The following is a 27,176-nucleotide window of genomic DNA, read 5'->3' as shown; positions in this document are numbered from 1 at the left end:
TAAGATAAATTAAGATAAAATAAGAGTGTCCCCATTGCCCATGGATTAAAACTAGGGTTGTCAAAATTAACGCATTAACACGGATTAATCCATCGTCATGATTAATCTGATTGAAAATTTTAATGCAATTAACCCATCTGCAGCACAGAATGATGCTGAACGTCTCTGCCAATGCATTTTGGGCAGATTGTCCAGCTAGAGGTAGCGTTGCTCATGCGCAAATGGGCAGTTAACAGGTGGCAGAACCAACCCATAAAAATGGAAGACATTAAACAGCACGTTGGCTCTCTGGATGGAAATACAAGGACAAAAAAAAAAAGACGGAACAGTCGACCAAAATAAAGTATTACACATGCTCTGCAGGACGGAGTTTTCTTTTTACCAAAGTACTGTACTTCCAGCTTCAAATATCACATAAACGCGAAGCATACATTAGTCTCTGCTAGCACTTTGGCTAACGCATCATCTAGCTTTCAACAAACACGCTAAGTGCATATATATTCCCTTCTTTCCTGAGTCTGTTGGCTCTTGCAAAATGAAACGCAAATAATATAGATAAAAATGAATATCTAATTGTGGTTAATCGAAATTAATCCATATCAACCCTGTGATTAATCTGATTAAAAATTTTAATTGTTTGACAGCACTAATATAAACAGATTTTAGCCAGCAACTGTTAAGATTTTACAGTGTAGAGTTTATAGTATGTATATAATCGGTGAAATTCAGCCTCAACAAAAAGATCTGAACAAATGAAAACATCTTAAGTTAGAAGGTTCAAAAAAGTCAAGCAGAGGAAATGTATTCTCTCCAACTGTGAGCAGCCATTCATGCTCATATTTCTGTTGTGCTGCACTACAGAGGTTATGTCTTCTAGGGAACGCCGGGTGGGGTGGGAGCTCTGTGAACTGTGGGTATTTTACCCCCACCTCCCCTCACAGGCCTGTGAAAGGAGTCCACCTGCTGCTGTCAATCCTGCACTTTTCTTTGCTTGAAGCAACTGTCATCCCTAAAGATCCTGATGGCTGAGCCAGCTGGGAGAAGGTTCTGAAAAAAGAATATTAGCATGTCATTCCCCTGCTTGTGCCTTAAATATCTTCCATGCAATTCACAGGGTTTAATTTTAGACTCCACATGAGGCATCGGCAAACGGCTTGTAGCTGTCGTCAAAGTCAGAGGCTTCCAGGCTCAGTCTGTCCCGGGTCGTTGATCGGACAGAAAACAGATTTTCTGTTTGTTTTTGAGGCAAGAAACTAAAGAAGCAACGATGTCAAACGAAAGAGACACTGAGGATATTAATGAAGAGGATATTGATGAAGATGAGCTCCTTGCTATGCTTTCACCTGAGGAGCTTCAGGAGCTTCAGAGTGAAATGGATGTGATTATTGCCCCAGATGAGAGTGTACCGGTTGGACAGAGGCAAAAAGACCAGACAGAGAAACCTCCGACGGGGACATTCGATCACCGGTCCCTGGTCGATTATCTCTACTGGGAGAAGGAGTCCAAACGTATGCTTGAAGAAGAGAGAGTTCCAGCTACTCTTCTGCCCAGTGAGGTAAGAGGGAGATTACATTCTTTGAGAAAGTATTGTGTTGGTGACAGTAGATGGTTAATGTTTATGTTTTGATTTGATGTCTTGGTCAGAAAATATTAAAGGAGGAAGCAGAAAAGAAAGAAAATGAAGAAAAGGCAGATAGTTTGGATTATGTGTATGAAGTGATAGAAGAAGTCATCCAGGAGGAAACTGGAGATGGCACTGGCAAAGAAGAAATCATAGAGGAGATAATTGAAGAAATAGTGGAAGAGGTGGAAGAGAAGGATGAAGAGGATGAAGAGATTAATATGAAAGATACCAAAGAGGTGATTTCGTCTGTAAAGGCAGATAAAGAAGAAAATATGGAGAAGACTGTAGATTGTTTAGATAATGACACAGCAAATGCACCAGGAACCAGTGAAGATGACAATCAGAAAACTGAAGACACAACAGAGGAAACTGAGAGCCTGGTTTCAGAAAACAGCACATCACAAAAAGAGGAGAAAGAGGAAACTAAAACTACAGACTCTCTGCTTTCTGAAGAGGCTCCGAAGGAACAAAAGCTGAATGAAACCAAAGATGAACTCCCACAGAAAGAAGAAAGAAAAATCAACAAATTAAAAATCCCAAACCTGGCACTTGGTAACATAAAAATGACATCAAGACCTTCTGGGAATGAGACAAACTTGGAATCGACACTTGACAAGCTGCGCAACAACAACCCCTCTGTGACTGAGGTGAACCTCAACAACATAGAAAACATTCCCAAAGAGATGCTCTTGGATTATGTCAATGCGTTAAAGAAAAACAAATTTGTAAAAACCTTTAGTATAGCTAACACCGGTGTGGATGAAAACATTGCTTTTAACTTGGCCAACATGTTGCGGGAGAATCGCAGCATCACAACTCTGAATATTGAATCTAACTTCATCACTGGAAAGGGCATTGTTGCCATTATTCGCTGCCTCCAGTTCAATGAGACTCTGACAGAGCTGCGATTTCACAACCAGAGGCACATGCTGGGTCACCACGCAGAGATGGAGATTTCACGCCTGCTCAAGGCCAACAACACTCTCCTTAAGATGGGCTACCATTTTGAGCAACCAGGACCCAGGATGGTGGTGACGAATATTTTAACCAGAAACCTCGACCGCCAGAGGCAACTGAGGAAAGAGGAGCAGAAGCAGCAGCAAATGAAGGAGCAGAAGGAGATGATGCAGATGTATGAGAACAGTCTGAATCTCCCTCCTGGTTTACTGGAGATGCTCGGGTTCATACCGCCGTTAGAACTCCTGCAGCAGCACGGCCTCGTCCCACCTTCAGAACATCTGAGCGCTGAACCCGTAACACGACATGACACCAAGCAGTCAGAGCCTCAAAAGAAGCTCAAACACAACAGCAGCATTCCCACACCACAGAGCTCAGAACCATCAAACCCATTAAAGGACATCCAGCTGAAGAGGACTCCCAAGAAACGGGACCCTTTTCTGGATCTGGACCCAAGAGACAACAGCAGACCAGACAAGGCCAGTTTCCACCTGAGGAAGACTACCAGAGTGAAGAGCATGAGCAGTAGTGAGACGACAGAGGAAAAAGCCAACCTGACAGACGTGATAAAGACTCTGAAGCCTGTCCCTCGTAGGCGAGTGCCACCAAAAGTTGATCTCACGCCTCGAGATATGCTCTTAAATCAGATTAAACAGAGCAACGTGGCCTATCTTAAATCTGTGAGTATCTACAGTTCACGTTTATGAAGTGAATCTGTTTGTATCTCAAGTTGGTTAATGAAGAGTTTTACAAAGACCAGATTTTTAAAACATGAATTTATCAGGTGTGAACATCTTTAGAGATCCGATTCATCTGATTTGTTTTCTTTTGTTGCAGGTGCCGCTCCCTAAAGAGCTGGAATCAAGTGAAACGAGTCTCCTCTGAGGCTTCACCCACAGCTTTTGTTCATCATATTTATTTTACACTTAGTTAGAATGTGTCACTCTAAAAACACACAACGGACAATGACTGCATAAAAGTGAGTTAGACATGAGAATGAATTGTTTATCCACGCCTTTGTTATCTTCTTCCTTATTATTGTCTGTTAGAATCACAATAAAAATGTGAGAATAAATCTGTAACTCTTTTGATTCCAGTGTTTTCCCTTTTTTTCCTTTGTCTTTAGTACTCCACAGCACTGTATAAACATTGCTTACACAGGTTTAAAGGCATAATGTGTAATACTAGTGAAAAAATTTACGTGTTAATTTTTGTTTCCATTGTATGAACCAAGGCTATTATTGTTAAGGAAAACTAGAATTGAAAAAAACTTTTTCATTAACTGAAATAAATGAAAACTATAATTAAAAGAAAAAAAACAATAATTAACTGAAACTGTATTGTGTGCTTTCTAAACTAACTAAAACGTATAAAAATTATAGAAAAAAATTCCCCTCGTTTTAATCGTTGTCAGTGTTGAATTGATTTGGATAGAATGTTCGATTTATTTCACTCAAGCCATTTTAGTTGGCGGCACCATACAGCACTTCATGGTCTGTCACTTCTCATCACTTGTCGTTTAGTCATCTTCTCGTCTCCACTCTACCTGGGAACATGGAGACTAAAGTTGGGAGAAAGCAGCAGAGTCCTGTATTGGATTTCTTTGAATAAGACGGTGAGGAAAATAAAAGATATGAAAAAACTATAACTAATACTAAATCGAAGCATTTAGAAAAAAAAAAAAAAAACCTAGTAAAAACTAGCAAACCTGCTCTAAAAACTAATTAAAACTAACTGAATTAGAGATTTTAAAAAAAGGCAAAACTAAATAAAACTAAACTATAATGAAAAATCCAAAACTATTATAACTTTGGTATGAATGTACTGAAAAAATGAGCAACATTATTGAGTTTCAAGGGTTGTCAACATCCATCCATCCATGATAACCTCAGATATCTTTGATTTTCAGTCGCTATGCTCACCTGTGAGTTCTGCTCCTCTACAGCAACATTATCTAACACTAGCTACCATTTGCTTAGAACTATACATCGACAAATAACTGGCTCCATACACAGACACCAAATCATAACTGATCAAAGTGTAAATGTTGGATAGTATACCCTTAAATTACTACAGATTGTGCAAAACTGTTAAATACATGGAGTTAGTGATGTTATTATAATTATAGTTTTGTTGGTTGCCTGTAATTACCTTTTGGTAGAAAAGGCTCACTTCCATTATTTCACTTCTGTTGTAGTTCAAATTGGACTAGTTCTGTGATGATTCCACAGAGGAACTGCATGTAAATGAGACAGATTGGTTTTACATAATCAGACAGGAGCAGATATTTATATTTATTCACACTGATTTGTGGACACTGGTTCTTGGTTCACTATTCTGTTGTTTCTTACGTAATTTAAAACACACACACACCAGAGCCTGTTCATTCACACAGAGACTTGTCATAAATCAGATTACTTTTATTATCATAGGACAGCCATGTCTCTCTTCCAGTTTTGTGATTTTGTCATCACCATTCATGAATGAAAAAGTCACATAAAAACATAGATAACATATAATAGAGCATCCATATTGACAACCTCTAAACTGCCGTTTGTGATGGTAGCATGCACAAACTGCAGTTAATGTGCATGTGTAAAATACAACAATCAACAACTGGTTCTACTATCAAGAGCAGCAGTGAAGAGTACTTTGCCAATTGCGTCACAAATATAGTCTATTTTTTTTTTAAGGAATACAAGGAAAAGGATTTGATCCCATCAATGAATTATAAAACTAAACTGGATGTCTATAGTCCAGTGTTTACAAATGAAGAGCTAATGTCAAGTTACACTTTGAATTTGATCAGTACATTTGTTTCAGTACTCAAGTGACCTTCTTTGTAACCTGCAGTCATAATATAGAATTGTGCATGCAATATTATGAAAACGAAGACACAACACAAACATGTACATATAACATAATATTCAAACAATAAAGCTGCACTTGCCATTCATTTTTCAATATTGCATAGCTGTGATCAGAGGGGGATATACTCAGGCCAACCTGCACGGTCAGAAACTGCATGTGTTCACACATGACAGATAAAATGAACACTTGGGCTTGAAGGTGATGATTGAGGCCACATAACCCTGTCTACACTGAAAGTAAACTGGACTTGTTTTCATACGGATCCTCAACAAGTGACTTGATGGATGTTATTGCTGTTTTCTAAACAGAAGTCCAGGTGACAGGTCTGTATATTCGGTTACTTAGTAAGACGAAATTAAACATGCTTATTTTGAGGTAGCAAACTCAATGGACCTGTGTTCTTTTAACAAATACATTTGGTATCTAATGACTGCTTTAAATATATATGTATATATATATATATATATATATATATATATATATATATATATATATATATATATATATATATATATATATATATATATATATATACATACTGTATAGCATTCAGACATTCTGGCTTATTTTGCTGCAATAAATACTCAGTTGGTATTCATGTGTAGTACAAAGTGCGTTTTCGATAAGGGACATGATTATTTTAGAACAAAACCCTTGATGTCTTCTGCCTTTTACCTTTTGTCCACATGTTGATTGTGCGAATCTTGGTATGATCCTAATATTATCAACCAACTATACACTCTAGACAGGGTGACTGAACACAAATGTGTGAAGCAAAACAAAAAGCTAATATATAATGGGAATGCAAACATCAGTAACATTACATGTACAGGGAGATGAGAGTAAAAAATGAGGTTTGGGATGATGCTATGGATAATCCAGTTTGTGTGACACTGACTTCCTTTGGCACACTTTTTGGCTTTGACCCTTACTCCTTCAGTTTGCTTTCAATGAAATCCTGAATCTTGTTCATTCTTTCCTCCTGTTGATCCAGCAGGTCCATGATGATGCCCATGGGGGTCTTCTTCAGTCCAACACCTTCGATCTTGTTCTCCAGTCTGTTCTTCATGTTGCGCAGTCTCAGGGAGGCATGAATCAGGATTACTATAAGAAAAAAAACACATATTTATTTGTCTAAATGAACTGTAAATTAAATACCTTTACAATTATTTTCTTTCTGTAATTTTCCTCTGATAATCAGCCAGGAAAGTTCAAAAACAAAATGTGATACTGCTGATAGTCAGTGTTTAAAGCAGGTGTGAGGATAGGCATATCTTTTATTCCCATGTCAGGCTCATAGTGAATGCATGACATCAAGCAGCAAATGTAGGTCTGTCCAGATCAACCGGCCATAGCAACCCGTCAACATGGGCAACAGTGGGCTGGACTCTTGGGAACCGATCAAACTGCCTTTTCTATGTGCTACAATCTCCGAGCTGCTACATTTACTCAAACAATCCAACCCATCAATTATCTAAACCACTCTGCTGAGCACAATGTATTCAGAGAGCTGCAGCACAACCAGAACTATAACTCTAATACACAGCTCGCCCTGTACTTGTTGTGTTTTGAAATCATCCTGCATGAATAAATGCATGTACATACTCTTCAATTCCTGGAGTGAGTCAGAACGAAAGAGCTGGAAAAACTTCTTCCCCCACAGAAAAACCTCAGTTCTGCATTCCAGCGAGACTCGCCATCATCATTAGCAAGCAAGTGTTTGCAATATAGGGAATCACCAGAGGACACAAAGAATACTGTGTGTGCTCTTACACTTGTGCTATATCTTTCATTTGCCAAAGTCAAGTACTTACATGAGAGAATAAGAGCAACTTTAGCTAAAATGATTTTAACAGATTAAAAGACAGATGACTGATACAAGGTTTTGTTTTAATATCTCAAAATTCTTAGAAAACGTGGAGAGAATTAATCTCAGTGAAACATTTGACATGGCTCTAATCCTCTTTGTGTCATCCCTCCCTCTCTTCCTGCTGCTGTGTGTCAAAGAGTATAGAAGCAAAGTTGTTAGACACTAAGAAAGAAGAGAAAAGATCCCACTGTGGTTGGTTTTTGATTACTGTTTTCAGTCCAAAATGGCATGAAAGTTGCAATATTACCACACGATTTTGTTGCAAAGGAGGAACAATATATTTTGGTCAGCTGGAGTTGCATGTTTCATTGTAAAAGGGCACTGTTATTTAATTCTGGATGGTTCTGAAAGTAAAAAGTGAATCTGATAATGTAATGAGCACTCACACAGCAAAGGGAATGTGATTCCAAAGATGAAGACCAAGACTCCACCGAACAACGACAGCACAAAGTAACTTGTGACCATGACACCGATGACGAACAGAGTGGGGTTCTTCCTTTTGAAGTTCTTGATAGTGGCCTTGTTCTCCCCAGCCCACACTGAGCCCGCGAAGACCAGAGTCACCACAGTTCCTCCCAAGAACAAGGCAAATGGGTTGAAGAAGCTGGCAATGGGGAAAAATAAAGTATATGTTATAAAAGCTGAATAAGCCAACATTAAGGAAAGTCCTTCAATGGGCAAAAAAAGCACACTTAAACATCAACAGATCAGTTTCTAATTGGAAATAAATCAGGTGATACAATGAAAAGCTGTGAAAATAACACAACCGTGTATTTTTTCTGAAATAGCACAACCTGCTGGATGTAAAAACAATAGCTAACATCCTGTCTAGTTTGTTGGATGAGTGCATATGCCCGCAGCAAGGCCTGTACTCATGGTTTCCACTACATCATCTTCTATTCAGAGACATTCAGCTTTTCACTTTGACAAAAATCACAGAGAGCACAAGTGATATACAACCATGTAGGGTCTATATGATTTCTAAAAAAGAGTCAACATGACGATCAGAGACGTTAGATTAAAAAAAAAAAAAACAGATTTATGGGAGTTCCTATACATTGCTAACCTGGTTAAACTTCCTATACTAATACACATACTAAGACACATGCAGTGTTAGAGCTGATGCTATAAAACACCAAATGCTTAAAAAGACGTTTATGGGCCTAGTAATATAAAGATCAAAAAGACAACCAAGGTTAAACATTAAAGAGAACCAGGAGGCACAGAAATAGTCTGTGTGGTCATGATGGGTGTGGACAGAAGATATGCAGGCTGATTAAACACCAAGCCTGCGATGCTAGTCAGCCGGACTTACCCCACAATGAGGAAAACCACCACGGCCACGGCGAAGTAATTAGTCTGGTAGTACAGTAAATTGCTGATCACTCGGTTGTTCCACTTTGTTAAATCTGAGAACTCTGGTTTAGCGAAACGGTCCGTACCAGGGAAGAAATCATCCCACGGTCTGAGAGGTGCAAGCTCCATTTTGGCTGCCATGGCTTCAGCGTGTACATAGAAAACACAAACAAGCACGCACTCACAGTGGCTGCGTAATATTTTGACAGGTCAGCTGATCACAGACCAGCTTAGAAGAGAGCGATGACGGTAGAATCTCGCGAGAGTTGGCTTCTCAATGGCGTGTCAGGAAAGTTATGTTGCGCTGTATTTTTTTCTGACTGCGCACATGCGCAACCTTCGGGGCGTTTTCCTCTGAAAGTATTTATTATTAACACTTTACTTACACGTTAGATACGAGTTGAGTAAATACAAATAAAACGGATACATGCGTAGATATACAACACGCAGGCGTGTGGGTACTTCTGGAATCGGTAAAAGTGAAAGAAGTTCAAAGTAATTATCGGGCAGTCACAGCGCAGGAGCTTCATAAAACCTCAGCATCATTTCCGTTATTAGAGGCAGTAGTATGAGGGTGTAATACAAGGAGTTTAGCCGCCGAGTAACGCAGTCTTGACCCCCGCGAATACAGCAGTGAATATCGAGGACATGGGACCGTGAAAGTATGGCGGATGCCGAGGAGCCGTAAGTGTCAATGGAAGGAAATATGATTTTAACGAGTCAAAACCCGGCTAATTTGGCACGAATAAAGCACGTTTATATCCCGTGTTACTTATTTCTTACAGGGAGAAGAAAAGACGGCGAATAGAGGACCTGACTGAGAAGTTAGTGCCGAATGCTAAATAAAGGTCTCTGACTGGCAGCAGGTTTGCGTTGCACTGTGAGCAGCGACTGCTGGGCCAGGAGACACAAAGATGAACCTTTTAGTGACAGACAACCTTATTAACCCGGTTGTCTATGCAATCTGAACATCTAGATATGTTTTTTTTTTTAAAGATGCAAAGACTATACACTCCACTTTATAAAGATATATAAGATAATGACCGCCATTATGACGGTTGTGGTCTGTTTTGGTCTTGTCATTTGAGAACTCACCCACATCTAGGGTAGTGGTTTGCAACCCTTAAAGGCTCCTAAGAGGTTTCACAGGCTTCACATATAATAAAAACATCAAAACATACAGTTCTGTTCCAAAAATACATGTTTTTGTCTAATTTTATGTCCCTGAGGTGAAGAAGTTGGGGATGACAGTCAGAAATAGGGGCTCTGCTGAATGTAGAAAGCATAACAGGAAGTAGTTCACCATTATTGTGTTAATACAATATAGTGGTAATCCAGATGCTCTGATTTTGCCAAGTAAATGCATTTAAATGCAAACTTCTCTCTGCTTCCTGGTAGATCTTTAGTCTAGCTCAGACAGCTTCTCCATACATCAGTAGAGTAGGGAAAGATGTACCCATTTTAATGATATTACAAGTTCAGTGTATCTTGTCATGTTGTTGGTCCAGAATGGCTGTAGATGGTGGACACTGTGACATTTCCTGCGACTGGGATGGGCGGTGGAATCATGTGAGGAAGTTTTTGGAGAGACCCGGCCCATTCACCCATCCTGACTTTGAGCCCAGCACTGAGGTAACCAGAAAACATTGACAGGAATAAAACCTGTCACTCACTTTGATCTGACCACTTCTTGACAGTGCAGACTTGTCAAATATTTACTTGCTTAGTCTCATATGTTATTGTTTCTTTCACTTCAGTCTTTACAGTTCTTGTTGGAGACATGCAAGATTCTGGTAATTGGTGCAGGAGGACTCGGATGTGAGCTCCTCAAAAATCTGGTGGGAAAACACAAGATATATTTTATTTGTTGAAGTATTTTTAATTGCATTACTAATACCACGTTCAACAGCCGTAACTTGACCTCTTCTCTTTTAGGCGCTGTCTGGGTTTCGTCTCATTCATGTGGTTGACATGGACACAATTGATGTGTCCAACCTCAACAGACAGTTCCTCTTTAGGTATGATTCTGTAAAAAGTATTCCTCTTGATTGTTTTCTCATTTGTTATTATTAGTAAATTTATATTAAATTAGTAATGTAATAAATATAGTTACAGCAATACGAGCTACAGAAAGATTTCCTAAATTGTAGTAAACATGACATGAATAAGATTGAAATAGATCTGTTTATTGTTATTGTTTATCCATCTAACTATCATCAGCTGCTGGTTATGGTTCTATATCAATAGCAGTGCAAAAAAAAAAAATCAGTTTCTATACAGGATCTTGTATAACTTGAGAATCATTGTGATCTGAACCCATGTAGGCCCAAAGATGTCGGACGACCAAAGGCAGAAGTGGCTGCTGATTTTATCAACGGTCGTATCCCTGGATGTAAAGTTGTCCCGTATCCTTTTGAGGTTTTCCTGTGACATGAAACACTATTTGTTTGCACAGTAGAAATTCTTCCTGAACCAAATTTTTATTCCTTAATAAAATATGCAGTCACTTCAAAAAGATCCAAGACTTTGATGAGTCTTTCTACAGGCGTAAGTTTAAATTTCTTCCAATATTTTAGCAATTTTTAGCTGGTTAAAATAAACAGAGACTTAAAGATGTTCTGTTTGCAGAGTTCCACATTATTGTTTGTGGACTGGACTCCGTTATTGCCCGACGCTGGATGAATGGAATGCTGGTAGGAAAGAAGAACATGTTGAGCATTTCACTGTTTCCTATGTTTTTGTGTCTGAATACTTAAAAACACAAACATCTAGTTTTAATGAATCAGTGGTGACTTACTACTGGTGTCTCTTGGTGTAGATATCCCTCCTGAGCTATGAAGATGGAATTCTGGATCCCAGCTCTATTATTCCCCTCATTGATGGAGGGACAGAGGGCTTTAAAGGAAACGCTCGAGTCATTCTGCCTGGCATGACTGCATGCATCGACTGCACACTAGAGCTGTACCCACCACAGGTACAACTACAAAGCAGCAATTTATCACAAAACACACTGAACACATTTCATTCCACTGTATGTAAAGATGAATGAAATCATTATCTGTCAAGATTTTATGAAAACTTAGGCTCTTACTTTCAGCTCTTCTTTAGTGTGGGAGAAAACCCTCTGTGTGCTGATGGGAGTTTATACATCTCTTTAGCTTTGACAGCTGCTAATGAGTGAGAGGTTATGAATGGTTACAGCCATAGATATAAAAAGAGGGAGAAGCTCTCGAACGATGTTACCAAAGCACCAGCATCTTACAAGGAATGAGTCAGAGTTGTGTCTCAGTGTGTGGCACTGAAACAGAAAAATAAATCACCTTTTTCTAATGTTTAGTAAAATGAATTTTTATAAATGATTGATCAAATCTAGAAGAATCTGAACATCAGTCCTGTCATTAAAATTCTACCAGAACTGGTGATAGTCTAATAATGTGCTTATTAATGAAGATCCTGACAGTTGTCAAGCTAATTTGTATGTCGTTTGTCCCCACTATGACAGCGGTAACTTTGGCAACATCCCATGCAGTTCTGTCTAAAAGAGATTTTCTATCTCTTTATCTTTTTTTGCATCTATGATTAAAGCTGTGTGAATAAACTGACAGAATAGAAGAGTGCCACCTATGGACTCAAAAGTTAGTTAACAGACTATTAAAACCTGAAAAACAATACCAGGCATAGACAGATAAATGCTTGTATTTTTGGAGGTGAAAACATGTCACAGCGGTACATGTCAGGCACCCAGACAGGAAAACAAAACAACACTAATTAAATAAGGTATTTTGATGAACACCACATGAACAGCTTCAAATGGTTTTGTTTTTTTTTTGTTTACATCCTTCAGCACAACAATAAATGGTCTATATACAAGTCTGAAAATACTTGTGCCTTTGACCCTTTTGGTTTTCACTGTGCAACCCACAGATTAATTTCCCCATGTGCACTATCGCTTCAATGCCACGGCTGCCTGAGCATTGCATTGAATATGCCAGAATCTTGCAGTGGCCCAAAGAGAAGCCATTTGGAGGTGAGATAAAGCATGAACACCTTTTTTCAAAACATCTAATTTTGTCTGTGTACATTTTAATACAACCACTTTTTCTCCTAGAAATCAGCTTAGATGGTGACAATCCAGAGCACATCCAATGGGTGTTCGATAAAGCCCAAGAGAGAGCTGCAGAGTTTAACATCACAGGAGTGACATACAGACTAACCCAAGGTGAGCTTGTAGCTGAATAAATTATTCAGCGTTAATTTGATACATCATCGAGTTTTTAAGGAGTAAATGACACCTGTCGTTTTTTAAAATGTGCCGAAATGAGACTTGTGCTTGGGTTTTTATTTTACAGGAGTTGTGAAGAGGATCATTCCTGCTGTAGCGTCAACTAATGCTGTTATCGCTGGTATGAAACCCTGAATTACTCTTACTCCTTAAATAAATGAGGTAGAAATACAGCAAAATGCACATTTGAAACAGTTTTTGGAATAATGTTGGTAAAATGTCACAAGAAATTAGGGTTTAAACCTTAAAGACCTAGACTTTCAAATGAATTTTAATCTACATTTAACCTTTCCTGATTGATTTATCACCATTTATTATAATGTATCCTCCGTATTTTGTATTTTTCAGTGAAAATCAAGTATTTTCTTATATTTACTGGTCATCTAAAATGTCATAAAAGGCCAAAGTAAATTACATTTCAAAGTTATTATATCAAAAGAGAAAAAACTAACAAAAAATATATCATTAACAGAACATATATAATCACTGTCATAGATCAAATTACATGGCTTTTTTTGGTGAATCAACACTAAAGATGACAGTATTTTTCTCTTAACGTCCAAGTGACTCATATCTGATGCCTCTGAAAAGCTTAGAAACTGCATTTTACCTCAATTATTTAAATGAGTGTTTTTAAAGTTACTGAACATTTTACACCAGTAAATACTTTTGGTTGCTGTTTAGGTCTTTAAGAGTAAATGTGCATCAGATCCCTCTGTTCAGAATAAACACTTCATATTTTTTGTTTTCCAGCTGCTTGTGCCACTGAGGTTTTTAAAATTGCTACAAGGTGAGTAAAAGCAATGCCTTCTTGACATCTTAATGCTCAGGTGTCAGATAAACATAGCTCATCATGACATTGTGTTTTGCAGTGCATATATTCCTTTAAATAATTACCTGGTCTTTAATGATGTGGATGGCCTCTACACCTACACCTTTGAAGCAGAACGAAAGGTTTGTTGTGCCCCAAGAATCAGTAACTGCCACATTACCAGTTTAATGATATAGTACCTTTTCCATTACAGAGAAACACTAGTTTAATCTGTATTATCGTGTCTGTGTGATTGGCAGGAGAATTGTTCAGCGTGCAGCCAGGTGCCACAGGATCTGCAGTTTCCTCCCTCTGCTAAATTGCAGGAGGTTTTAGAGTACCTGACAGAGAACGCCTCTCTGTGAGTACTCAGAAAATAACATTTTGAAATGCTCCTGTCACAAAAGAAAGATTAGATTAAGACTTTGTGTAAATGTTTTGCAGGCAAATGAAATCCCCCGCTATCACCACAACTCTGGAAGGGAAGAATAAAACACTGTACTTGCAGGTAGGCAGGCATTTCATTTCTTAGAAATGCAACTTTTTTTTTTTTTTTTAACTTTTGATTTATTTTGCTTTTATTTATTTATTTTTTTAACATAAACAAAATCAACTGCACAACAATGCAAGTTTCCAAAATGGAAACTTGGGAAGGTTAAAACAAAGCAAAATAGAAAAATAAAATCATAAAAATAATAAATGGAAGTGGGGCACACCACTCTTGTTTTTGCTTTTATCACCGTCCATTAGGTCTGCTGAGTATTTGACCTGTCTTTTCATATATACGCTGTCCATTTATGCCACTTTTGGTCCAGGGTGGTTTCATTCTGAGATTAAGTCAGTCTTCTCATTGAGTAAATCTCCTCAACAATGTGCAGCCACTATCCTGTGCCACTTTTCACCCAGTTTCTTGTTATGCCCTTTTTAGATGCCAAAATCAATATTTGGAAAAGATACAGGTCCTTCTTTTGAATAGTACCTTCTGGAGTCAAACCCAGGTACATTATCTGGGGGTCCCTGGGTACCCTGTAGGAGAAAATCTCTTCCACAATCTGAACCACTCTGTCCAAGAACCCCTGTAGTTTTACACATGACCAAAAAACATGCATGTGATTGGCACTCCTCTGCCCACATTGCCTCCAGCATTGCTGCTCTTCACCTTTTTTTGATTTTTAATGTGTGATGTGAGAAATGCAACATTTTAATATTTTTTTTCCAGTGGTACCCAATAAAATGCCCTTCTAATTTTGTTCCAGTCTGTTAAATCCATTGAGGAGCGAACCAGGCCAAACCTGTGCAAGACGTTAAAAGGTAGTAGTAATGTCCCAGCCTCTGCTAAGTGGTCTGTACCTGTTGACATTTACAGTAACACTAATAAAACCTCTTTTTCTTTTCCTACAGAACTGGGTTTGTCAGATGGACAGGAACTAGCTGTGGCTGATGTCACTACACCACAGACTGTTCTTTTCAAGCTTAATTTCACCACCTGATACTGTACTTTGACACAATGCACTGATCTCTGAACTAGGTCTCACTTAATGATGTTACTATGCTATTACGGTAGTATATTTAAAACGATGGTGTAAATAAGGCTGTTAACAAAGGCTCTCAGTTGTGTTGTCTTATGAGTGCAGAAATCAATTGACATTGTTTTTCTATTAGTAATATTGTTTACTCATATTTGTATTTGTGCATCGTAGCTTCTTTCCCATCAGTCAAATGATAATAATGATGTGCACTAAGCTGTAATAAAGTTTTATTATTATGATCATAGAGGAAGCCTAATTTACGTCACACATCAGCTACATTTTTGTCATTTCTCTTCACTGAGAATCAACAAGGCAGTGTTTTGCTTGACTTTGAAGGACTAAATACAGCTGTCAAACCTGGGCTACATATTCAACACATAATGGCTTTAAAAACATACAACTCTGGAGGAAGCTTCTTATTAAAATAGAAATGGCCATTTTATGTGACACCCTGTTATTACAACTGATTTGTTTTACCGTCTCCCCTTGTTTACTTTGTAAATATATCATGAAACATGTTTTGTATTTCAGTTTTCTATTTTACATTAGTGATCTGTTGCTACTTAAAGTAAATTGGGAAGACATCTGGCAAACAATTGCGCGTTTGCTTCTTTGGAAACTGGCCATCATAAGTTGTTTTATGTATAAAACAAAACTAAAAAAAAATAAAGAAGTCATAACAGCACAAATTACTTGGGATTCTTACTTTGCTTTGTATAGCCTTCGGTCATCGGCGTGACAGGATGTCAGTGCGCACTTTAAGCTTCTTACGCACTAATGAAAGTGGCCGCGTATTGTCCGGGAGACAGATGGCTTCTGTGTTGATTAAGTTTTAATTTTGCTGACGGGTAAATCTGACAGACTTTCCTCATGGGGGTGGTCGGACCGTGTTAACAGACCAGTGCATGTTTCCCATCCTGACTGAAGGTACCTGACTCCAGACAGAGGAGCGCATGTGTCTGACTGCAGGTTCCACTGGGGGTCTATAGGACTGTTCTCTTCATAAACTGGAAACATCGGGAAGTCGTACCTGTCCTTTTTTTTTCTTTCTTTCTTACTTTGAAATGAAGCGTAAAACTTGGGGAATAACATACATTCAGTTTCAAACTTGTGCATCTTTGCCGAACGGTGATGTAAAGGATGTTAAACCTTATTCCAATGGAAACTGCGCCTTATATAAAATAAACTGAGCCGACAAGGTTAGTAGTTATTTACTTTTTCTACAATTTAATATTTTCTTTTATTCTTTTCCTTTAATGACTGATAATTTTTTTTTTTTTTTACAAAACCATATATTCATATAAGTGTGTGTATTGTTTTGCACCTATTCAAAGGCATACCTGACATGCGCAAAATGTTAGAATGACTTATTTACTGATGTACTTTACATCTTGTTATCTTGCATAAATGGTGAAATTAGTCATCAATGTCCTAGATTTTCTTAGGCTTATGGAGTATATTACTTGTTTTGCAGGGAGCTGAGTATTAAGCACAGAGATGTTTACTGCTGAAGGGATAGTATGAGTCAGAAATGAGTGCAGTGACCTAGTCTTATTTGACCCAAATTTCCCTCTGATCAGGTTTTATTGGTGTTTCTTAAAGTTTGAAGTTGTTGATGTGAGAGTCATAATTGAGCAAATGGATGCAGTGATCTCATGAACTCTAAGTCAACAGATGACAGGATGACTTTGTTTGGCATCTTATTTTAATAGGAGGGTAAACTTTTGGTCCAGTTGTGCAAATGTGTGTGTGTTTGTGTGTGTGAACCTCCTCTGTGTGCAGACAAGATGAGGCTAAACCTGGTATTGGTGTGGCCATTACACTGGGGCCTGCTGCTTCTCTGTGTGGTAACCGTCTGCAGCCAGCTAGTGTCCACTGGCAACCAAAGCTCCAGAGGACAGACAGGTAGGTTTCAGACCCATCCAGACCACAAACACACCTCAGGGGGACTCATTATGGCTCCTGGTCTCCAGCCATGTAAATACTCCACTTAAAAGCTGGAAATCGCTCTTTGCAAAAACATCCTGGATCACTTTTTTTAGTCTAACTAGATGTGTGTATTGTGATTTTGCATCCTGAACTTTTTTTTTTTTTTATTAAAGAAGACCCCAGGAAGACCAGCCTGGCATTTGTGCGTCAGCTAATAGGGATCCTCCATGAAGAATAAACTTTTTGTGGAGAAAAACTAGTCATCAGGTCCATTTCTATAAAAGTGGGGTTTCTTTGGTTGTTTCTTCTAACCATTTTCATGCATGACATGATTAGTATTTTACCCCTGCAGTGTCTCGAGACAGAACAAAGGGGGAACATTTGTTTAATTACAGCGTCACAACAGTAAACTCACATGAATAAACCACAGATGAAATCTAAAGTGTGCTTTCTTGTGAAGACTATAATTTTATTTTCTGGAGCTCTGCTGTAATTACACTGCAGGTGTTTTTGGTTGTGCAGCCATTCAAACAGGCACCTCAACTATAAATTAGTAATATGCATGCATGTTTTGTGCTTTTTTTTTTCTGTTCATTTCTGCTCTGTTACACCTCGTCAATAGACAATCCAGTTTAATAAAATAACAGCAGAGTATTATCTATCGCAGCTAACATTCAGTTCTCTTTATTTTTTCTTTGAAAGGATACAAAAAGCAGTTCTTGTTGTTTATACTCATGCATGCATCAAAATTATATTCGACAGCCCATCGAACACATGGCTGCTGCACATGTGTTGAGACATCTGTAGGTGTTAATGGGTCCCATGTTTCTCCACAACTGTTGAGTACTGATGCTCTTCATCCACTTGGTGGTGCTGTAGCTTTACAAACAGCCAAATTAGGTCTAAAATACACTTCCTTGCCTTAGTCGCCTGAATGAGTGTGACAAAAAGACTATTTTTATTTAAATTTTGTCATAAAGTCATAAAGCCGAGGAACTGGCCCTGTGACATTATCGTGCTGCGGCTGGAGTCCACCTGGCTGCCTCTAGTTCCATGCCAAACTCAATGTGAAAAGCTGTCTCTTTTACTTCCAAATTCTCTTCCTCAGGGTCATCACAGGAGAGGACAGGGACTTGTGAAGTGGTTGCTGCTCATCGCTGCTGCAATAAGAACAAGATTGAAGAACGCTCTCAAACAGTCAAGTGCTCCTGCTTCCCAGGACAGGTAGCAGGGACTACAAGAGCTTTGCCCTCTTGTGTTGAAGGTAGTGTTAACGGGCAGCCTCTTCTGCCTCTCTTCACTAGGAATTTCCAGACATGAATATATTATTTGTCAGAGCAGAGATGAAGAAAGGTCAGATTAGTCAGTTTTACAAGATTGTAGTGATGTTAGGGCTGTCAAAGAGCAGCGATTATGACATCTGATTGAGAGGAGCTTTTTTTCAAACCTTTTAAGAAGTCATTTTGTCTGAAATGACCTTCCTGCCGTTGTGTTTTTCTACACCAGCCTCCATTGTACGACAGAAGTGGTGGTGTAAAATGGAGCCATGTCTAGAGGGGGAGGAGTGCAGAGTTCTCCCTGACCTCACCGGCTGGTCATGCATCTCTGGGAACAAAATAAAGACCACTAAGGTGAGGAATGGTCCTGCACTAGTCTGAATCACAGTGACACCAGTGCTCTACCAAAGACACAACACAAAAGAGCTTTAGTGGAACACACTATATTTATAGATGCCTAAATGCAGCCAGTCATACGGTAAATCTCCTCCTCTTTTTTACATTACTCATATGAAAAGATAGGCCATGAAACTTGTGAATCCTCCTCATAAAGCTTTTTTAGTAAGCTCTTCTTTGATGCTCAAAGATTCTACAATCATACATAATCACCACTCCCATTGGCCATATCAACCGTCTTGCTCTCCACTAGGCACAGTGGGCTCAGAAAACCTAATTCCATAATCTGGTGAATGACGGGGCCAAGAGGACAAACATGAAATAAGCTGTAAACTAATACTGAACACTAGAAGCCATGTAATTAAATCTGACGGCCAAAGGAAACATAGCGGCATTTAGAAATGCACTTCCCCATAAGCTGCCTTTTCATTCCGCTGTTTTAATGTGTGATTCCTCGGGGACATGTTTTACAGTGAGCGGGGACATGAGTTCAAATTGTCACCATGCAGCTCGTGATCAAAAGCTACTCAAGACAGTCACGTGATTCGTCAGAGACCGAAAAGTGAACACAACAGAGGAGATAATTGAAAATAAATTAGAACAGAATTTACATACAAGAGGTCCCTCGGGTCTAAATGGTATGAACTGTAAGTGGTATGTGATGGGAATGATTCATACTGTGTCTTGTTGTCTTCAGGTGGGACGGTAGCGAGACAGAAGGTCCGTGTAATCACCACACGCCTGTGCTACAGTCACCTCAACTAACATTGGACTCCTGAGGACACTGAACGCCTAGATAAAGCAAAAACAATATAGATTTAATTAGATATCTCTGGCTGAGCTTTAAACTGTTGGAACTCATTATTTTAATTTCCTTTGGCTTCGACATGATTTTAGTTAGGGTTAATCCCGTGGAGTGGACAATCTATTAGAAGCTGAGTTAAGATAAAATGACGCAGCGCCTTTTTTAGAACAAAAAAAAGCTCCTGCAGAAGTCTGTATCACTGCTTAGTGCTTGATATGCTGGGCACATTGTGACGCACTCAATCAAAGTTTGGATGGGTCTGCTGGCAGAAACTTAAATAGAGATTTTGTGGATTTTCAGGAGGCAGAATGTGAATCCAGTGTGTGGCGTGTGACTCTGTCTGCCTATCAAAGCATGAGACTGCAAACACTGAGAAATTTATGATTATGTACCATTTGTAGCTGATGTCGCCCCCCCTGTAGAAATACCTGACTTCAGTAAAGAGGTCAGATCCCTTTGGACTAGTCGTAACCACAAAACGACGCACTCACAAAACACACACGAACACACATAAATTGAGGCTGTTTTTCAACTCCACTGGTTGGACAGGCCGCCACCTGCAAGGCTGTGATGGCAAGCACACAAGCATGAAGCTCTGATGCAAAACAAGGACTGTTTGAAATGCTAATCATGGGGAGAAAGGGGAGAGGGAAGAGAAGAGGAGCTTCTTCACTGCTGAGAGTATTTACATCATGCTTTTGTTTGTCTCTCTAAACTGAGTGCTCCTGTGGAGGGGACTCTGCTTATAGTAATGATGGGAAACATTGGAGATGCGATGCCTCCAAGCAAATCGTAGCCACTACTAGAACAAAATGTTTACTATTATTCCCACTTCATCAGCCATCCTCTTCATGAATTATATTCCTTCTGGACCCACCTTGATTACTTCTCTTTTATCTCTTGAGTTCCGTCAGACACTTTGCCTTTTTACCTTTTGCAATGTACAGATAATTTCAGTCACTGTATTAGACGTGTACAAATACCACATACTGTGATAGCTGAGAGCGGATGAATCCAAATGTGTTTGCTCAACATTTACTTTGCACAATTATGCAATATGATTGTTGTGGTAGTGTCAAAATTCTTCACTGGGTTGTCAAGCAATTTGAAGCAATTTATGCATGGCTACGCTTTGTACACATTCAGACTCTAATAATTTACGTTAGCAGAATGTAGTAGAAAATGTAAGCCTTGCCATCATAAGATTCATATCGTGTTTATTTATTTATTTAGTTCTTTTTTTAGATGGTTAAAACACACCCCTTTAATCAGGAATGTGTTTAGTTGAAAGTGACACTAGAGATGAACAGAAGACACATTTTGTGGTTTCGTTGAATGTTTATCTCAAAAATTATACTTCTCAAAGACTGTGACAGTATTCTGGAACATGGTAAACAGCATGATCTACTTCATATTGTAGCTGCTTTTATAAACCCAACAGAAGAGCGTGATGCAGCTGAAACAGTATTATAAAAAAGATCAAGAAGGGCGAGATAGATAAAGCAAAAATGATGGTAAATCAAAAATACTGTTTACAAAAGGCTAGGGTGTTTTTGACTTCGCAGCTCACTATGAAATGTAATACAAATAAGAAAAAGGTGGGCGCCGTAATAGAAAATACTATTATATCATGCAGTGCCACAAAGTGAAAGTGGCCTTAGAGTTGAATTAACATGTGTCTGACTCAATATGTAGAATTATAAGTGACAAAAACACCATATATTGTATTATCATTTATCATACTATGTACAAATTAGGCTGCAAAACAAGATGTAACTCAGTATTCATATGACACTTAAGAAACTGTTGTTCTCAGTATAATTGTCTTTCTCCATTCTGCTGTTTATTTCTTTCACAGTTTTGTTGAGTGATGACATGGATGTCAATTTACCACTTGTGATTTTGCTCAGTTTATTTTACGTTGTCAACTTGGTTCTCTTGGTTACATACAAAATACACACTTTGACGCTGGTGGGAAAAAAACAAATATTGTTGGATATTAAGTCTTCAAGTAGAGGGACTGAATTTCTAAAGATGTTTTTCTCAGGCTTTATTTAACCCTTTATGGGGCACTCAGAAATACTCTGAGTGACTTTTCTTTTTTTTTTTTTTGCTTTTGTGACATTTTTCAAACTTTTTTATTGTCATGTAGAAAATCAAGGTTAACCCTTTAAAGGACATTCATTGAAATACCCTGAAATTCAAAATTTCAACCTTAGTGTGTTATTGGACATCGTCATCTCCCTCCTCTTGCCATAAAACATCCAAGCAGCACTTGCTAGAAAGTAAATACATGCAATAAAATAACAATTATAAGGTCATAAACTGACAAAAATCACTCATATTCACTATTTACACCTTCAACATTTCTGTAAAATCTCTCTGAATCCCTCTATAGTGTTATGAAAACCAACATACTTCTTGACCTCAGTGAGGCGTGGGATTGGCCCCATATTTAATGTTTGCAGAAATGACCAAAAGTAGTCACTTGCCTGATAAAGGGTTAATGAAGTTACCATATTTGGTTCCTTGCCCATAAGTGGCAAAAAAAAAAAAAAAAAAAAAAAAATCCAAGAAGTATGTATAAGAAAAACATATGTAAGGTGAAAGGAACATGCATTTTAGAACATTAGAACATCACTTTTTGAACATTAGACCAACATAAGTGCTGATCCAGACACCTGTCATATACACACTACCACTTTGAACATCATTACTTACATTAGTACAGTGGCTCCCAACGTTTTTTGCCTCGTGACACCATTTTAACATCTCAAATTTCTGGCGACCCCAGACATTCAAAACTGAGACATTTTTTGCTAAAATTAATTTGTTTTTGATCATGTAATAGTCTGCTCTACTATGTTGCAAATAAACATTCATTTTAGATAAGATTTAGGATATATAATGTATATAATGCACCTTTTTGGTGTCTGCTTCTCAGTTTCTCTTGGAGATGTCTTAGTGGGGTCAGGCGGGCAAAGAAATCTTTCCATTCTCTGCTCGGTCCGATTTTCTGACTGCAACTGTGTTCGAGTAGGTTGAAGCATAGAAATGTACACGGTCACATGACTGGGTCAATCAAGATATACCCTCTCAGATATTATATCCTGTATTTTATTTCAACTGGACTTTTTTTTAGGAAAAGTATGTACAGGGTGGGGAAGCAAAATTTACAATATTTTGAGGCAGGGATTGAAAGACAGTGTATGACCAATTAGTTTATTGAAAGTCATGAGAATTTATTTGCCACAAGAAAATTTACATAATAGAAAATGTTTTTATTCTATGTGTCCTCCTTCTTTCTCAATAACTGCCTTCACACGCTTCCTGAAACTTGCGCAAGTGTTCCTCAAATATTGGGGTGACAACTTCTCCCATTCTTCTTTAATAGTATCTTCCAGACTTTCTCGTAATAGTTTTGCTCATAGTCATTCTCTTCTTTACATTATAAACTGTCTTTATGGACACTCCAACTATTTTTGAAATCTCCTTTGGTGTGACAAGTGCATTCAGCAAATCACACACTCTTTGACGTTTGCTTTCCTGATTACTCATATGGGCAAAAGTTTCTGAAAAGGTATGGATAATAGTGTTAGGTATGATTATGACATCAATATATGTTTGGTTTCAAAACAATTGACGTAGTGCCTGCTGAGAAAAAAAAACAACTAAATGTTCACTGTAAATTTTGCTTCCCCACCCTGTAGTGTTTTAATTCTAATGAAATATATATCAAATCATTAAGAAACATTTTGTTATTAGTAATTTTTTATTTTTTTTAATCAATTACTGGAAATTTCAGGAAGTTCCAGGTTGAAAAACATTGCATTAGTACCATTACTTCATGGTACCTAACAAAGCATATGTAGTGCTGGTTCTGGTTCAACCTTAGTGTGTTATTGGAGGACCTAACGCAACTTTATTATTTTTGTGAAATTTTTCTAAATGTTTTGTTGTTATGTAGAAAATTAAAGTCAATGAAGTTACCATATTTGGCAAAAAAAAAAAAAAAAAAAAAAAAATCCAAGAAGTATATATAAAAGAATCCAAGAAAAAGACATGTAAGGTGAAAGAAACATGTATTTGACAACTTTAGAACATGACATTTAGGACATTAGACCAACATAAGTGCGGATCCAGACACCTGTCCACATCCACATTATCCCTTTGAACACATTCCTTACATTAGTACCATTACTTCATGGTACCAAACAAAGCAGGTACACTCACTGTTCATGCAGAGGTGGACCTTACAGACCCTGTAGACCACATTGGACCTGAGATTGTTGACTCACTGTCCTCACTGGAACTGTTGCTGTCACTGTCATATAATGTGTGTGGAAATGAACAAAAATAGTCACTTGCCTGATAAAGGGTTAAATTGATTTACAGAAGAGTCATATTTAACATTCATATATCATTGCTTGTTAAACTGCAGTACTTTTAACCTCAAAACTTATTCACAGAACTGTTCTCCATGTTGTATTTCTGCATTCATATTATACAGAAATGCAGAATTTATTGAAGACAAAGGTCCCGAGATTCCCCCAACTGTTCTTAAAATCTGAGAAGACCTGGACAAGAAAGCTTTGGAAAGATCAGGAACTCATGGAGCTGCATTTTCTCTGTGACTCCACAGAAGCTGCCAAAAGACAAACCCACTGGGAATTCAGCTGAATATGTTGACGTGTAACTTCCATATTATCACAATCCTTTCTCTCTCTCTCTCTCTCTCTCTCTCATTGTTTACTGTTTCACAAACAATTCGAGATTTAATAATTTAATCCCATGCAGGTATGCCCATTGGTTATATTTTACCTGTAGCATCCCACGGCTCCCACAGTGATTTTGTTCACCCGAATTTAACTAGAACTAGCATTTTTAGGCATAAAGTTTGAGATAAGCAAAGTTTTTCACACCCCTGCAGAGTTTATATCAATGATGACAACACGCATCTTGAAATTTGTGCCTATGTTCCTGAAATACCTGCAGAACTCGCAGCTTTCTTTTTCTGGTTCATTTTCAAAGAAGCTGATGTGACATTCATTAGATAACTTTCAGAAGTGTCTTAAACTCTATTTGTACACACACACACACACACACACACACACACACACACACACACACACACACACACACACACACACTGGTTGTTACAAAACTTAAAAACACCTAGGCGCTGATTTTTTGGAAATGCCCCTAAAGACACCAAGAAAAGCTTCATCTCATAAAATCTTTGCTCCTAAACAAATTGATCTGAGGCCACCTGTCATATATAATGCATGGCTTTGAACGCGATGAAAACAGCCTATATAAGGTAATTAAAGCGGGAGTTACAGGATTCTCATTTTTAGCTGCGTTCTGAAGTCTGCACGCAAGGATGGCGCTCAGCTGAGGCACAAACTACCTGCAAATTACAATAAATGAACAAAAGATTAACTAAACACATTATTTCCTTCAAATTATCCACACAATGAAGCAGAAATAATCTCATTTCAGAGGTATTATTCAAAAAGGAATGACGAAAGTCTGAACCGTTACTCACTGCAACAGAAGCACATATAACACATTCCTGGCAGTTTATTTGATTCCAGTTTCCAGGTGATGTGTGGCACTGAACCTCCACTCTCTGGGGCACAGTAGTTCATATACTCTTAATAGAAAATAAACTGTTCTGGGGCACATAAAAACATAATGGGAACACTGTTCTATTCCCCTTTAACAACTTTTTTTTCATCTGGAATTGACACTTGTAATAAAAATGTAAACAGAATTTTCTTTGTCTTTCTTCCTCTATGTTCTATGTGTGTGTGTGTGTGTGTGTGTGTGTGTGTGTGTGTGTGTGTGTGTGTGTGAACTAAATTAACCTTATTTTACTGCAGGCGACTATAGGCGACTCAGAGAAATAGACTCAATGTAGTTTGGTCATGGCTCAGAGGTTTCATCTATTTGCTTTGTCATTATGCATACATACTATCTGGAACAGAGATTACAGTTTTGTTTAATTAAAACAGCAAGCTGAACAATTACACTTTAATGAACAGACATTAATTGGACAATATTAATGATATGAGCTGTGTGTGATGTGTATTCGTAGGCGTTCATGCCTCATGGCTGTATGTTCATGTAATGAAATAACACTGTGATGCAGCCGCAGGGAGGACAAACTCACAGTGGTGAGGCACAGAGAATCACTACTCATCTCGTGGATGTTTCGTTTTATGTGTTTATTATTTTAAGCCTCTGAAACAAGAGGAAACGTAAAGGTGAAAAATAGAAAGGATCACACTCCGTCCTTGCTTTTCTCACCTAAGTGATAATAAGGTTTCATTTCACTGCTTTCTATTTACTCCATTTCAGGATTTTTCTTTAAACAACCCATATTCTATATATATTTATAAATTGCTCTTATTTCATAAACATTTTAATCCAGACCATAACACTTCTTGCTTTCTGGATCAGAAGGCCAAACTGTCACTTTTTCCCCTGAAGATATATACATTTTTAAAATGTACAAAAGAATGCACTTTTTTTTTTTTTTTTAAAGTTATTATTATTTTTTCCCCCTCAGATATGAAATGATGGTTGGGCTTCACTTCACAAAGTAACGTTTTTTGTCCTCCATGCCCATTCTTTCTTTTGCATTTTTGTTTTAATATATAAGCACACTTTCAATAAACCATGCATGAGTTGAGTGCTTCATGCATCGTCAGAACTTTCACAATAAAATGTGCCTTCACAAAATGCTGTTCAGCGTGGGCCATGTGTTCAACCTTCATATTAGGGCAGCCTAATTTCCTAAACTATTTTTAAAGTGTCTTGTATGGGTAATTGTAATTTACTGTCAGTCTCTATTAAAGTCAAACGTAAGGGTGAGGCCAGGGTGGCGAGGAGGAAAATAACCTACAGCAAGACGCCACAGTCAGGGAAAAGGATTGGACAGTCGGGCGCTGCTCATTTAATGTCCTTTTGCCTCAACAGATGACACTCACATTAGGTCATTGTCTGCTATGACACAAACAAACATGAGTATCATGGTTAGAAACATATGATAACACTTCGTTTGTGATGAACTCTTTGGTAACATCTGGACTTTCATTATAACCAGTTTTGCCCTAGGATTATTAACCCTTTATAGGACAGTCACAGAAACACTCTGAACTTCATTTCAACCTTTGTGTGTTCTTGGAGGACATTACAAGACTTTATTACTTTTGTGAATTTTAAAAAAAATTTGTATTGTTATGTAGAAAATCAAGGTGAACGAAGTTAACATATCTGGTTCCTTATTCATAAGTGGCAAAAAATTTAAAAATAAGATAAAAATTCAAGAACATGTATTTTAGAATACTAGAACATCACTTTTAAAGGTTTAGAACATAATATTTCATATTTCAATATTTCAAATTTGTAAGTGCTGATCCAGACACCTGTCATATACACATTATCCCTTTGAACATCAGTCC

At 37.9% G+C, this 27,176-nt stretch overlaps 4 protein-coding genes across 6 annotated transcripts; 3 read left to right on the top strand and 1 right to left on the bottom strand.

Moving 5' to 3' along the window:
• Window positions 1–872: 872 nt before the first annotated feature.
• Window positions 873–3,672, top strand: lmod3 (leiomodin 3 (fetal)). Its single transcript, XM_030138860.1, has 3 exons — window positions 873–1,555; window positions 1,645–3,261; window positions 3,419–3,672. The coding sequence occupies exons 1-3, from the start codon at window positions 1,268–1,270 to the stop codon at window positions 3,464–3,466; spliced, it is 1,953 nt and encodes a 650-aa protein (XP_029994720.1). The 5' UTR covers window positions 873–1,267; the 3' UTR covers window positions 3,467–3,672.
• Window positions 3,673–6,023: 2,351 nt separating this feature from the next.
• LOC115422220 (PRA1 family protein 3-like) lies at window positions 6,024–8,886 on the bottom strand. Its single transcript, XM_030138395.1, has 3 exons — window positions 8,638–8,886; window positions 7,709–7,926; window positions 6,024–6,556 (listed from the first exon to the last, which is right to left on the bottom strand). Exons 1-3 carry the CDS (start codon window positions 8,817–8,819, stop codon window positions 6,381–6,383), a joined length of 576 nt encoding a protein of 191 aa, XP_029994255.1. The 5' UTR covers window positions 8,820–8,886; the 3' UTR covers window positions 6,024–6,380.
• Window positions 8,887–9,218: 332 nt separating this feature from the next.
• On the top strand, window positions 9,219–15,989 carry LOC115422219 (NEDD8-activating enzyme E1 catalytic subunit). 2 transcript variants are annotated; one of them, XM_030138393.1, is made up of 18 exons: window positions 9,219–9,362; window positions 9,464–9,502; window positions 10,187–10,310; window positions 10,436–10,516; window positions 10,614–10,696; window positions 11,003–11,083; window positions 11,182–11,225; window positions 11,307–11,371; window positions 11,497–11,652; window positions 12,603–12,705; window positions 12,787–12,897; window positions 13,028–13,081; window positions 13,714–13,750; window positions 13,833–13,914; window positions 14,032–14,132; window positions 14,216–14,279; window positions 15,028–15,082; window positions 15,173–15,989. In XM_030138393.1, exons 1-18 carry the CDS (start codon window positions 9,343–9,345, stop codon window positions 15,259–15,261), a joined length of 1,389 nt encoding a protein of 462 aa, XP_029994253.1. In that variant the 5' UTR covers window positions 9,219–9,342; the 3' UTR covers window positions 15,262–15,989. The 2 variants fall into 2 exon arrangements, with proteins under 2 accessions (XP_029994253.1, XP_029994254.1); XM_030138394.1 differs by having other exon boundaries at window positions 9,303–9,362; window positions 9,464–9,526.
• Window positions 15,990–16,204: 215 nt separating this feature from the next.
• On the top strand, window positions 16,205–21,524 carry LOC115423104 (chemokine-like protein TAFA-4). Of its 2 annotated transcripts, none has more exons than XM_030139827.1 (5): window positions 16,205–16,499; window positions 17,076–17,205; window positions 18,338–18,493; window positions 18,736–18,860; window positions 19,600–21,524. In XM_030139827.1, exons 2-5 carry the CDS (start codon window positions 17,088–17,090, stop codon window positions 19,609–19,611), a joined length of 411 nt encoding a protein of 136 aa, XP_029995687.1. In that variant the 5' UTR covers window positions 16,205–16,499; window positions 17,076–17,087; the 3' UTR covers window positions 19,612–21,524. The 2 variants fall into 2 exon arrangements, with proteins under 2 accessions (XP_029995687.1, XP_029995686.1); XM_030139826.1 differs by having other exon boundaries at window positions 16,207–16,499; window positions 17,083–17,205.
• The last annotated feature ends 5,652 nt before the right edge of the window (window positions 21,525–27,176 follow it).

Source organism: Sphaeramia orbicularis, chromosome 7, assembly GCF_902148855.1.
Source record: "Sphaeramia orbicularis chromosome 7, fSphaOr1.1, whole genome shotgun sequence".
Taxonomy (NCBI): domain Eukaryota; kingdom Metazoa; phylum Chordata; class Actinopteri; order Kurtiformes; family Apogonidae; genus Sphaeramia; species Sphaeramia orbicularis.
Note: the sequence above shows the minus strand (reverse complement) of the source record. Positions and strands in the feature narration are given on the sequence as shown.